General features: G+C 39.1%; 1 protein-coding gene across 1 annotated transcript in view; it reads left to right on the top strand.

Annotated features, from left to right (window-relative positions):
- Positions 1 to 13,221, top strand: part of UFM1 (ubiquitin fold modifier 1) — a 38,972-nt gene extending 25,751 nt beyond the window's left edge. The window contains exons 4-6 of the mRNA XM_033947767.1: positions 3,978 to 4,017; positions 10,018 to 10,050; positions 12,859 to 13,221. Coding sequence (XP_033803658.1) covers positions 3,978 to 4,017; positions 10,018 to 10,050; positions 12,859 to 12,926 — 141 coding nt within the window. The 3' untranslated portion in view covers positions 12,927 to 13,221. The remainder of the gene's footprint in view (positions 1 to 3,977; positions 4,018 to 10,017; positions 10,051 to 12,858) is intronic.
- The last annotated feature ends 547 nt before the right edge of the window (positions 13,222 to 13,768 follow it).

Genomic DNA, 13,768 nt, shown 5'->3' on the forward strand with positions numbered 1-13,768 from the left:
TGGTGGTGCTTTTCTTCCCAAAAACTATATACAGGAATGAGAAAGAAAACAATCAAATTCTACATCCAATACCTTTCTCAGAATGTTTCAAAATTTTTTATAATTAGCGCAAATTCATTGAGCTTTTTCTGCATCAAACCTTTTAATGTTTCAAATATTAAGGGAAGAGCCTCAGATCCCTATGCGTTGCTAACTTCTACAACCGCACTGGAAAGGGAATGATTCCTCACCAGCTCTTGATCCCCTTCCTGTCCCGCAAAATGCTGCTCTACTCAATTCAGAACAACAAAAAAATCTTCCCCCCATATGCCCTCTTGCCCTTAATTATCCTTTGGGGGTGTTTTTCTTCTTGAGTTACCTTCACTGATTTCTGGTTCCATCTCAGTTCTTTTTTAACTTGAGCATTGCAGTGCTCTAATAGAACAAAATAATTCTGTAGGTGCAACAATTCTGAGGGTGGATGTTTCTGTGTCGCATGTCGCAGTCTACCTGACCTGCCTGTTATCCATTTATTCCTGGATTGTTTTAATCTTTGAGGCAGTGGTGATACAGTGGTGTGCAAAATCCTGCATCACGTAGTGAAATTCGAGCATTTAGTCATTTGAGACTCAGTTAACATAATTTAAGCTACTAACTGAACATAATTTTGTTTGAAAGTATAATTCCATGTAATTTCTGGTAATTCTTGATAACTGTGACTGCTATTCAGTTACATCAGATCAGAATGATTTTGATAACAGGCAAAAGAGTTTGTGTGACATTTGAATTGAAATTGACCAAGCTGCAGTGTAGCATTTGCAGCCAATCAGTATTAAGTTTCACTACATGGCGGGAAGTATACATTTCTGGGATTCCTGCAACTGGTATCATTCAAAGTAATTAACCAGCGACATCAATAACAATGAAGTCCAAATTTCAGTTTTTGTTAGAGCAAACAGGATGCTAGGCATTATTAAAAAAGGGATGGTTAACAAGACTAAGAATGTTTTAATGCCCCTGTATCACTCCATGGTGCATCCTCATCTGAAGTATTGAGTTCAATTCTGGTCTCCTTATCTCAAGAAAGATATGGCTGTGCTAGAAAAGTTTCGAAGAAGAGTGACCAAGATGATAAAGGGGATGGAACTCTTCTCATATGAGGAAAGACTAAAAAGATTAAAGTTAAGGCTCTTGCTGCCATGACTCTCCTGCTCTTGCTGCCTTACTACTCTCCTGCCCTCCAAGCAATGCCTCCTTGACTCTCCTGCATGTAGAAAAACCCTGCTCTCTGCTGCGACTCTCCTGCTTTTGCTGCCCCGCTTTCTGCTCTGGCCCAACTCTCCTGCTCTTTCTGCTCCAAAATCTCCTGCGCTCTGCTGCCCTCCCCCCCCCCCCCCCCCCTTATAACATTTCTCTTTCCCTTCCTCCTTTCTGCCCCCTGCAGTCCATCTCCCTTCCCTTCTTTCTTTCTGGCCCCTTCCCAGTCCAACATTTCTCCCTCTTTTCTACCAGTCTAATATTTTTTTCTCTCTTCCTTCTGCATGCTTCTCCTCTGGTCTTCCTTCCATCCCCTAACCAACATCTCTCTTGTCTCCATTAGAGTCCAACATTTCACTCTTTGCCCTCTCCCCGAGTGTGACATTTCTCCTTCCCTCCTTTCTGTCCTCCCCATCCATCTCGCCCTCTCCATGCGTCTAACCCTTTCTGCCTCCTCCATACTTTCTCTCTCTCTCTCTGCTTCTTCCCTCGAGTGACATCTTTCCTTCCCACTCCCCAACCCATGTTTGTTTGTTTATTTATTTAAAAAATTTCTATACCATTTTATATCAAAACATTTTACAAAATGGTTACATACATAAATATTAAAACTAATCAGGGCAAGTAGAAACAGATAGCATTAATTCTAACAACAGTCAATATTCAGAAAAATGCATCAACAAATAATTGTGTTTAATAGTTTTCTAAATGAACTCATGTCACTGCATTTCTGAATTTGGCCAACAAGGGCATTCCGTAGTTTTACCCCTGCAATGCAATGAAGGTCATTCATTGCATTGATTTCCACATATTTTGGGTTGACATTTGTTTTCAACAATGCAGACTTTTCCGAACGCAGTGATCTTGTTAGGTTGATAACTAGACATCTTACTCTAAAATAATTCTGGAATCATGTCATATAGAAATTGGTGACAGATCATAATTGCTTTGTATTGGATTCTAAATACAACTGGCAACCAGTGAAGTTGTTGAAGATATGGCGTGATGTGCTTATATCTTGATGTTCCTGTTATCAGTCTAGCCGCAGCATTCGGTACCACCTGCAGTGCCCTGCACCTGGCTTTGGTTATTCCCAGGTACAGGAAATTGCAGTAGTCCAACTGCGACAAGATCATTGCCTATACAATAGCATGGAAATCAAACAGTGAAAGCATTGGTTTCACATGATACAATAAATGTAACTGAGCGAAACATATTTGTATTGTCTTTGTCACTTGACAATTCATTGTAAGCCCAGGATCCAATCTCACTCCCAAAATTGTCATTGACTCCTTCACTTGCAATACCTCATCTATCACTTTTAGTTCTTTTTTTTTTTTAATATCCTTTTTATTAGAGTCAACCAGAGAAACAGGCATTATACAGTAAAAACAGATGGAAAAAGAAACGGCTGGTAACAGTGCCATACAATCAATAACAGCAGATAAAACAGTGACTGATACAAAGACCAAGGTATCACAGAAATGGGAGGAGGGTTCCACTATCCCCCACCGAGGACAAACCAGGAACAAGTGCATCGGCCAAAAAGAGTGTAGGGTACTGAACAGAGCGATTACCACCCGCCTATAAAAGGCCATCTCTCCCAAACAGATTTACCCACCAACATAACCTCTGTCTTCTCTACATTCAATCTCAGACCTTGCCTCTCCTCCACCCTATGCCCATTTCTCCCTCTCTCATCACTCTCACTCCTCCTGTAACAATTTTCCTTCCTTCCCTCCCCCAACCCCACTGACAGCTAATATGTTGTCTCCCCATCCTCTATCCCACCCTCCCCTCCAGTGTGCAGCATCTTTCCTTTCCCTCCCCTTCTGCCAGGTCCAGCGGCACCTCTTCTCCCTTCCCTTTCCCCTGTCCAGCAGGACCTCTTCCTCTACCCATGTCCAGCAGTACCCCTTCTCCCTTCATCCTCCAAGCAGTACTTCTGTCTAGCTGCCGCGAGGATTAATTTAGATGCGATTTTCATCAACAGCCTCGGGGCCTTTGCTAGGCCGACCCATTACAATGATGCGATTTCCTCTCGAAAGAGGAAGTCGCATCATTGAAATGGGCCAGCCTAGCAAAGGCCCAGAGGCTGTTGATGAAAAACGCATCTAAATTAATCTTTGCGGCAGCTCTGTGGCCAAGTTAAAAGCACACTGAGCTGCCGCTGCTGTTCCGGGGTTGCGGAGAAGACACGGAAGGCAGGAGTCCAGGGAGATATGCGGCGAGAGGCAAGTCAGCTGGCTGGAGCTTCTCTTCCTCCTCTGCGAGCCGCAGCACACATGGAATCTCGGGAGGCACACTAGTGTGGCATGACACAATTTGCGATACACTGCTTTAGCTCTACTGCTTCCCCATCTCTGAAAAAGATTAGCTTGCATATTAATGTCGTCGTATCCCCCCATCCCTCCTTTTCTCTAGAGAATATGTATTGAGGTGGTTTTGTGTCTTCTCATACTTCTTCTGACACAAGCCCCATATCAATTTTGTCACCTTCCTCTGAATGTTATAAAAAGTGCCATCAGCACATAGATATCTGGAGTTTACCAAAATAAGACGCAGCAAATTTCAGTTTGAATCTACAGGATTACAGAAGGAATAATCCAACACCTTGCTTTTCCAAGTTAAAGTCAATGATATTTTAAAAACTGTTTTTTATTCTCAGTTTCGCAGCTTTGCTTGTTTGTTTTATTTTTTCAATTTAATTAGAATATTGTCATATCTTTTGTCTCCTTTAGTTCAAAGTATGTGCAGCGACAAGTGCCATTATAACAAACGGTAAGTGCTGTACCTGTATGTGGATGCAGCCATTTTTAATATGAATGCATCAAATAAGATTTTAAAAAATAATGATGGTTGAGTAATGCATGACAAATATACATTGCTTTGTGGAAACAGCACTGTATTTTTTCCTTTTCTTAGCCCTGAATGTCAACAAATCAAATGCTATGCTCTTCCCTTGGAAAGAAGGTCTCAAACGCCAGTATCCCATTACTATTAAAGGTTCTATCCTGCAGTCGACCTGTAGCATTAAGATCCTTGGGGTTATTTTCGATAGCAAACTTACCTTCCATGAATACATTAGTAATATTGTTAGATCTACTTTCTTTAGATTACGGCAAATTCGGTCTGTGTCTAAATTTTTATACCCCAAATCACTAAACATATTAATTCATTCGTTAGTGATTTCAAAAATTGATTATTGCAACGCGTTGTTTAAAGGAATTGCCTTAAAAGAAATTTGTCGTTTGCAGATTGTTCAGAATGCTTCAATTAAACTTATATTGAATGCTAAAAAATTTGATCATGTGACTCCTCTACTCAAGGAAGCGCATTGGCTTCCGGTTGTTCACTGAATATCGTACAAATTAAGTTTACTGACTTTCAAATCCCTTCTTTATAAAACATCTGCTTTCAGTCATAGATTATTAATTCCCTCTAGATTACTCAGATCTATCGACCAACATCTCTTGACTTTTCCTTCTCTTAAAACTATAAACACATGGCGACAATCTATTTTTTCCCTTTACTGCTCCCCAAATGTGGAACTTACTTCCAATTCATTTGCGAGAAGAACTTAATTTGGATAGATTCAAGAGCAAGCTAAAATTCTTTCTTTTTAAAGATGCATTCGACAACTAATAAAATTAAATTTGGTCTACAAACCTGAAATTTGGATTAGATCAGGCGCTTCAATTGTACCCTGGCTTTTAAACTTTTTGATGTGCACTGCTCTCCTTTTCCCTATTGTTTTTTCCTTACATGTCTTCTTTACTATTTTTAAATTTGTATTTCCTTCCCATCCCATTCCTTCTGTATCTCGTTTTGTTGTGTCAGTCACATTTATATAGTTTGTTTCCCTTCGATTACTGTAATTTAATATTTTAATATTTTGTACATCGCTTAGAATTTGGAATAAGCGATTAATCAAATACTTAATAAACTTGGAAACTTATATTCCGATTTTCACAATCAATTTTACTTTAGCTAAGAGCAAAGTGAGAACATACTGGCTTGAAAATAAATTAAAAAAAAAAACAACCTGGTATAATTTTAGGGCCTGATATTTAAAAAAAAATAAATAAATCCTGAGCTTTTGAGCTCTTACATGTGTGCCCTATTTTGAACCATACGTATATGGCATCCTAAGTTTTCAGTTGAAAATTTTTCTTAATTTAGAAGCTTCAGCTATGCTTATAAATTTAGGCCTCCCATTCATTTGCCTAGATTTATGAGCAATTTGAGATTACTGCTGAAAATCAGTGCTAAGCACCTAAATTTAACCCATTGCCCTAAATTTAGGAGTTAATTTTACTGAATAAATATGTTTTTGACTCTCTTTATCTAATATTTCTATACAAACTATATTTGTTTCCCCTCCTAATGTTTTTACCTTAAATATATTGAATTAAACACTGATTGTAATCCATTAATAATTTTCCCTTCTGTGTTGATATCGTATGTATAGGTTACTTAATTTGATTGATTTAAACTTTGTATAGCAATGTTTGTATTTGTTGTTTTAATTTGCTTAGATTTATGTATGTATGATTTGTTACCCATATTTGGTTATTTAAGCAATTGTACATCGCCTAGAATTTGGAATAGGCGATTAATCAAATTATATAATAAACTTGGAAACTTGGAATTTTTATTATAAATTTAGGGCTCCTTTTATCAAACTGCGCTAGTTGTTTAACGCACGTAATAGCGTGTGTTAAACCACTGGCCACGCTAGCCGCTACCACCTCCTGGCAGTAGTTTTAGGCCAGCGCAGGGGTTAGCGTGTGATGAAAAGTCACGCGCATTAACCCCGCTAGTGCAGCTTGATAAAAGGAGCCCTTATGCATTTAGCCCTAGAAAATTTTAAAAGAGGTCGATTGAGGAGCATAACTTTGAAAATTAGAAGCATAAACCCATTCATAAGTTAGAGAGATAGTATTGGACCATTTAAGTCCCTAACTATTTGTATAATTGTAGGGCAAGGGTAATGATATTTGGCTTCTTAGTGGATAAATGTGTTCTCCCCAGGAATTTTTTCCAGCCGGGTGGCATGAAAAAGTAGCCGGGTGGGGCGGGGAAATTTGGTAGTGGGGAAAATTAAATGTATACTATTTTTATTAGTTAATTATTATTATTTTCCAATGCTCGATATGACTTCCTTTTTTAAGGTTTGACACTTGTGCCAGAATATTTTTACTAAATTTAAGAAGTATCCAATTCTAGAAGTGAATAATTAGATATTCACCCTCTTTCAAATAATATAGAGGTTTAAAAAAGGGAAATGCGTTAATGAAGTCATTAGGTTCAATCTAACCATTTATTTCTGCATGAATTTAAACAACTAAAAAAAAAGATAAATATAGCTCATCCATTCATACAAGAAATGGCTGTACAACACCTCTAGTAATGTTTTGATCACTAGGTTCCTTCCTGTAAAAATATTTTATTTTTATTTGCTTATAATGTCATTTGAAAGCTACTTGATGATAATACAACTTTAATTTAATTCTTTATAATGTGTGTCTGTGTGTTGGGGGGGATAACACCTACATCAACAGTAAAGTTAGAATAGAGTCATTAAATCCAGTGGTGTACCTAGTATATATGACAGCCAGTGCTAATCATTTTTTTAACAACCCCCTCCTCTATATAAAAAAAGATATTTTTAGTAATAATCCATGAGTCACACAATAAGGGTGCATCTAGGAAAAGGCAGCATCTTAAACACTGCAGTGAGCACTAGAACACCAACACACACATTGTAAAACTAAACAAGCCAGATCCCGCACAGTCAATTGATCCTGCAGTCAATGCCAACTGAAAACTATGTCCTTTTCATACACACAGAACACAGATACACCCTCGCCCAATATGGAATAATCACAAACTAAAAATAGAAATATGTAGACAAAAGTTAAACTGAACCAAGAAACCAGACTCTGCATACAATGCAACACCACAGAAACAGTGACACATGTCCCCTAATACTGTGCAAAATATAAAGACAGTAGATGTAAATTTGAAAAAAACTTCTACATAACAGTCACCACTTTACAAATTAACAAATAGAAATAAAATAATGAGAAATATGAAAATACCATTTTATTGGACTAATCCATTTTTCAATTAGCTTTCAGAGACCAAATCTTTCTTCAAGACAGTACAGTATACAGCTGTTATGGTATCCTGTCCTGACCTGAGGAAAGGGGTTTATTCCCTCCCAAAATTGCCTTATTTCCATTTCCTATTGATAAATTTTAATCAATACAGTTACAATACTACTTGATTCTACGTAAAGCAACAAAAATATTTTTTTTCTACCTTTTGTCGTTTCTACTTTAGTCATCTTCTCTTCACTCTCTTCTTTCTATTCAGCATTTGTCCTCACTCCCTTCCATGCAACATCTGTCCTCTCTCTTTGCCCCTTCCACCCAGCCTCTACCCTCTCTCTACCCCTTCCATCTACTGTCCACCCTATCTCTGCCCCTTGCATCCACTGTCCACCCTTTCTGCCTTTTCCATCCAGTGTCTGCCCTCTCTCTGTTCCATATGGTATCTTCCCTCTTTCTATGTCCCTTCAATAAACTCTATATCCTGTGCCCTTTCTCTCCTTTGTACATGATTTATTTCAGCTTCAACCCCTCTCCATTTTTTGTCTCCACCCCTATGCTCTGGCATCTCTCTCTTCTCCTTTCCTTCCTTCCCACTCCACCCCATGGTCTGACATCTCTATCCCCTTCCCTTCTCTCCCCCCTCTCCAGTATCTGCCTCCTGTCTTTCCCTTTTGGTCTAGACCTCTCTCTTTCTCTCCATCTTTCTTCTGTGAGGAGATCATGTTGATCTTGAACACTGAATAATTCTTCCACATTCTCCATATCACTGTACTGTAGTCTGGTCCAGCAGACTGCTTTGGTACTATTACATGGGTAATAGTAAATTCATTATGCATCAGCTTTCTACACAGAATGCCACAAGTCTGTATTTCTTGTGCTGTGCTTACATCTGCCAGCATCAGAAACTTGTGAGACAGATCCCTTGGCAATACTACTTCGGAGCCCTTTGACCATCTGGTTCTGTATGGTTGCAGGCTTTAAAGTTCTGTTTACTGGAGGAGACTGTCCAGCATACATAGTTGCATCACTCTTAAGGATCTGATCAGAGATTACATTAGACAAGGTGGAATTTTTAGGCATGGAAAAACAGGACATGTTCTCCTCAATCTGCTCAGATGTCTTCAAATGCCCTTTAATATTTGTCTGATCTCGGGCTAAATCTTGCCTCCTGAGCTAATCTTCAAAGGAGAGCGGAGTGAAAGCCATATCGGCAGTGAGATCCGTTTTGGGCCGCATGTTGTGCAGGGCTGGACTAAGGCAAGTTGTAAGCTTCCTTCCATCGCTGACCTATCTTCCATAAGTCAGCAACGGAGTGAAGCTTACAACTCGCTGCTCTTGCTTGCTTCGGGCCTTCCTCGTTGCCGGGTCCTGCCTTTACGTAAACAGAAAGTAGACAGGACCCGGCAGCGAGGAAAGCCTGAAGCAAGCAAGAGCAAGTTGTAAGCTGACCTGTCTCCTATAGCGAACCCATGCTCCGGGGCATGTGCATGCCGACTTCCCTTCTCTTCCCCCCTCGGGACGTGACTTCCGGTTTCGGAGAGAAGCGTCATGCACATGTTAGAGTCCCGGAGCATGGGTTCAAGTCGCTTGCTGGCGTTAAAAACTTTAAAAAAAAAAAAAAAGTCAGGCTCCTGCGATTCAGGCTGTGCCGAGTCAGCCCGGTAAATCTCCAAGCCGGTGAGAAGGGTTTTTTTTAAAATGTTGAGCAGAAGGCGGCAGCAGCAGCAGGATTGCGATCGAGATTACAGCCGGGCGCTCATCTAAATTAGCTGGGCGGAGCTCCCGGCTGAAAGGCCCTGGGGAGAACACTGTATCTATTTAGTTTAGACCTGCTGAATAGCGTGGTTATCGGCAAATACTAACTATATGGGTTAAGGTACTAGATATGCAGATTACATTAAACAGCACTAGGGCTTAATCTAATCCTCTGAGTACCTGCTGAATATTTACACTATGATGGTAAGCTTATAAAACTTTTCTTTCTGTGCGTAAAGTCCATTTTCAAACCCAGTAGTCTTTTTAATAAAGTTATGTAATCACATATGCATGTAAAATGTACTTGTTTGAAAAACACGTACTTATTTTTACACATGTGTAGGCCTTACCAGGGACATAGATTAGGCAGAATAGAGGTGGAATTTTGTATTTTTAAAAACACATGTAAAGTACATAGACAAATTATACTTTTTTGAATGAAGTGTAAATTTGAGTTGGCATCCGTACATTATTGGGGCTGGTTCTGGGAGCTTGTTTTATAAAGGTATCTATGTTGTCTTTACAGAATTAAGCTGAAAATAGAAGCCTTTTTGGACTTCTTACATAGGCATCCTGTTTACTACCAATGGGGTTTATACCAATAATCAAAAGTATACTGTTGATTTGATTATTAATGCAAGTACTTTTTCCATGCAAAGCAGTATGCAAATGTTACCTTTCTCAATCTTAATCCCATCCTGGGAAACACCTCTATAATAGTGCATTTAAGAGCATATATATTACGTATATAAAAAAACATGTAACATGTATTTCTATCAGAATCATAGGAGAGCAATTTGCAAACGGCCCTTGTTTTTCCCTTTTATTATTGCCCTCCTTATTTGTTCTGGTGCTCAAAAGGGCATGTAATTTACACAGTGTAAGCATCTATGTTTTTCTTTCCTAGATGGAATAGGAATTAACCCAGCACAAACAGCTGGTAAGTTACATCCTAAAGAATTCAAAATAAAATATTCCTAGAAACCCGTTTCTTTTATCTTTTATGGTTATCTTTTAACTTCAATTAAGAAATGACCCAAATTACTTTTGATCTATATTACTTTATCCCTTTATAGGAATTTGAGGACTTCTATTTTCTCCAAGGACAAGCAAGACTGAGTCTTTGCACATGGGATGACATCACTGACACAGCCTGGCATGAGAGACAGTTCCCCATAAATTTCCTGTAAAAGCATTTAATTGTCTTGTATGCATGCCTTTGCCTGCCCATTTCTGTTGTACGAGGTCTCCTCACTCTGATCTTTCCTGCAGAGCCGATTGAGCCTGTTTTTCATTGAGGTCACCTTAACCCCTCAAACTGTTTCATCACTGCCTGTTTTTTGTTTTTTGCATCTACCTGATAATTTCTCAGTAAGGGTTTTTTTGTTTTGTTTTTTTACAACTTTTAAAATTTTATCTCTTTTCTCAGGACATCTTAGTTTAGGCCCTGAGCACCCAGTCAGGGTATTTTTGTCACCACTGAGTCATTTGATTTCACTGTGGCTAATATTTTGGACAAAATGTCCCAAAATAAGACTCCTAGTGTCTTCAAGAGATGTTCCTGCTACAGAGCCAAATCTATTACAAATATCTATAAATTCTATAGGGTACCATTAATAAACCCCGCCCTACCCCACCCCCAAAAAAACTATTAGATGCCACAAATACTGAAGAGGTTAATAATATATAAAATATATATATATATATATATATATATATATATATATAAGTGATATCACTGAACAAAATATATTGTGAAAAACATAATACATTTGTGTGATGATGGTGCTCAGAACTATGCAATCCTGCCATGGGGGTACAATTGCTAAAATTCAAAAAATGGCCCTTGTGGATCCCACATGGATTCTGCCCATGACTAGTGCTACGCTTATGCTCAAAAAGTCACCACAGTCCAAAAGTTCACTGAAAACTGATTCTCCGATGATAGCATGGTGATGTCACCGGGCAGTATGGCATGGTAAAGTTGGAGTTCCAGCCCGAGTAAAATATAAAACCCATCTACAAGATGGTACCCTGATCCAAAAAGCAGATATCGCAGTGGAGTGTGCTCCCAATCCAGATATGCTAGCGAAAAAGAAGAGTCCTGAATAGAGAGTTGCATGGGGACAGAAATCCCGCCCATCTCCGCCAGGATCCTCTCCGTCCCCACCCGTCCCCGTCAGGATTCTCTCCATACCCACCCATCCCTGCAAGGAATTACCTCCATCCCCGCCTGTCCCCTTAAAAAGCAGCAATTACTTCTGACAGGATCATCAATTCCACAGTTTCTTTCTTTTGTGTTTGCGCTGCTGTTTTCCTTGTGGAATCTCTTTGGTGGAACCCTGTTTTTGTTTTCTGTTCAGGTAATTAACTTATAAACCCCCTCTTTTACTAAGGCTGACGTGTCCATTATATTATATGGACGAACCCTGCTTCCAAAGCCTTCCATCTCCGTGGGAGTCCCGTAGGCCAGAGGGGGATCCCCATGGGAATCCCGTGGGCCAGAGGGGAGTCCCCGTGGGAATCCTGTGGGTTAAGGGGGATTCCCGCGGAACCCTCGCGATCCCTGTTCCCATGCAGACCTCTAGTCCTGAAGCTCAGTTTGAGCAATGGATAAGAGTGGCCTGTTCCATGTGTGTGGTGCATCAGAACTGGCTAGCATGGATTCTGGGGAGAATGCATCTGAGGATGAGTCTTCTCGAAGTAGCTTGTCCAGGCCCTGGAAGCCTGGAGATGCAGCTCTGATAACAAAAGCAGATGTTCAGAAATGGGCAGAGAATATTAAGAGTGAGTTTACAGTGGTCAGGAGCAAAATTAAAGATGCTGTTTGAGAAATCAAACAGGAGATTGGAGATGATGTATTTGTTTTTTATTTTCTTATCTTCACTTATGGGACACATTATAAAAGGTGTGGTATCGGCATCATCAGGCAAGGACTTTAAAAGAACGAGTTGCCTTGACACGTGACAATGCAGTACTTAAAAATTACACTCCTATCTCAACAAATTCTATATCAAACTTATTCTAGAAATCTTTTTACCAACAAAATCTTGCATCATACGTGAATGGTAGCGCTAGATTTGTACCACAATGCTTGGAACACAAATATAATTCCTCTCAGTCCGGTTTGTATTTGTTGGTTTTAGGAAAAAAAAAAAAATTATCATTATAATTTTTTGGTCTGCAAATAAAATACTACTTTATGTATGTTTTACCTCTGTACCATTTTCGGCACTGGGCTCTGTCACCCCATTAGTGAGAATTCAAGTCCTCCTGTCCTTGGAGAACACCTGCTTTTACAGGTAAGTAATTTTCTTTTATGGTTCATGCTCATAAACTTAAATCTCAGAGCACAGTTATAACTTAAATTTGTGAGCCATAAAGAGATGACATAATTAGGTTTTAGTGAACAATTTCAGTAATTGTCTCTAATATAATGATCAGTAGCTAGCTAGCTAGGAGCAGCAGCATTAAAACAGAGTAAATGATACTGTCGTCTTGATCCCAAACATAAACTGCAATCATTCTTTCACAGGAATATGAAAATTTATTAATCCTTATTTTAATAAGCTTTTTCCTATAGAGACAAAATCTGGAATAAATTAGGCTCTGTGTCCTTTAAATACATGAATTGAATATGTTGATAGAGAATTAAATTTGACCTTGTCTTCTTAGTGCTCCTTTGGTCTGCACTGATTGGTTTTCTATTGTGAATAATAGCTGACTGTGTTTTTGTTTTGTTTTTTAGGAAATGTTTTTCTAAAACATGGCTCAGAACTAAGACTTATTCCCCGAGATCGTGTTGGATGCTGCTAACAATTACTGAATAGCTGTGCCACCAAATATGGGATCACATAGAATCTGTTTCTACGTTAAAATTCTAGATTAACATCCAAGGATATAAAGTCAGCTTTATTCTTTCCTTTTTGTCAATGGATTTGGTCTGAAATAGATCAGTAGCAAAAAAACTGACATTTCATGTTGAAAAGATCCTCCCTTATAATTTTTTATTGACTGAGAACAGTGTGTATTCCCTTCTTAATGCTGATGTTTTTGTAAGCATTTCCATGTAAACATACAGTGTAAATACATCTGTACTTTGGATTATTAACACAGAAACCAGCCTTATTTTAAGCTCGTAAGGGATAATAGTACTGCTTTGTAAAGTTTGGGGGTTTGTTTGCAAATATAAGCCTTTGTAAAAGTATCCAATATGTACAAATGCAAACTATGATAAGTAGACACTTGTATATAACCAAGGTGAAGATATGTTTAGGAGAGGAGTTTCGGTGAAGAATAGGCAAAGGTCAAACATTGATGCGTACTTAAACTGGCTGGCACAAATCTGTGCAGCCATATTTTAGCTGGTTTTGACTGAACAGAAGAATTGCCGCTGCTGGGTCAGACCAGTGGTCCATCATGCCCAGCAGGCTGCTCACGCGGTGGCCCTCTGGTCAAAGACCAGCAACCTAATTGAGACTAGCTCTACCAGCGCACGTTCTTGTTCAGCAGGAACTTCTCTAACTCTGTCTTGAATCCCTGGAGGGTGTTCTCCCCTATGACAGATTCCGGAAGAGCATTCCAGTTTTCCACCACTCTCTGGGTGAAGAAGAACTTCCTTACGTTTGTACGGAATCTATCCCCTTTTAACTTTAGAG

Source organism: Geotrypetes seraphini, chromosome 6, assembly GCF_902459505.1.
Source record: "Geotrypetes seraphini chromosome 6, aGeoSer1.1, whole genome shotgun sequence".
In the NCBI taxonomy this organism is placed as follows: domain Eukaryota; kingdom Metazoa; phylum Chordata; class Amphibia; order Gymnophiona; family Dermophiidae; genus Geotrypetes; species Geotrypetes seraphini.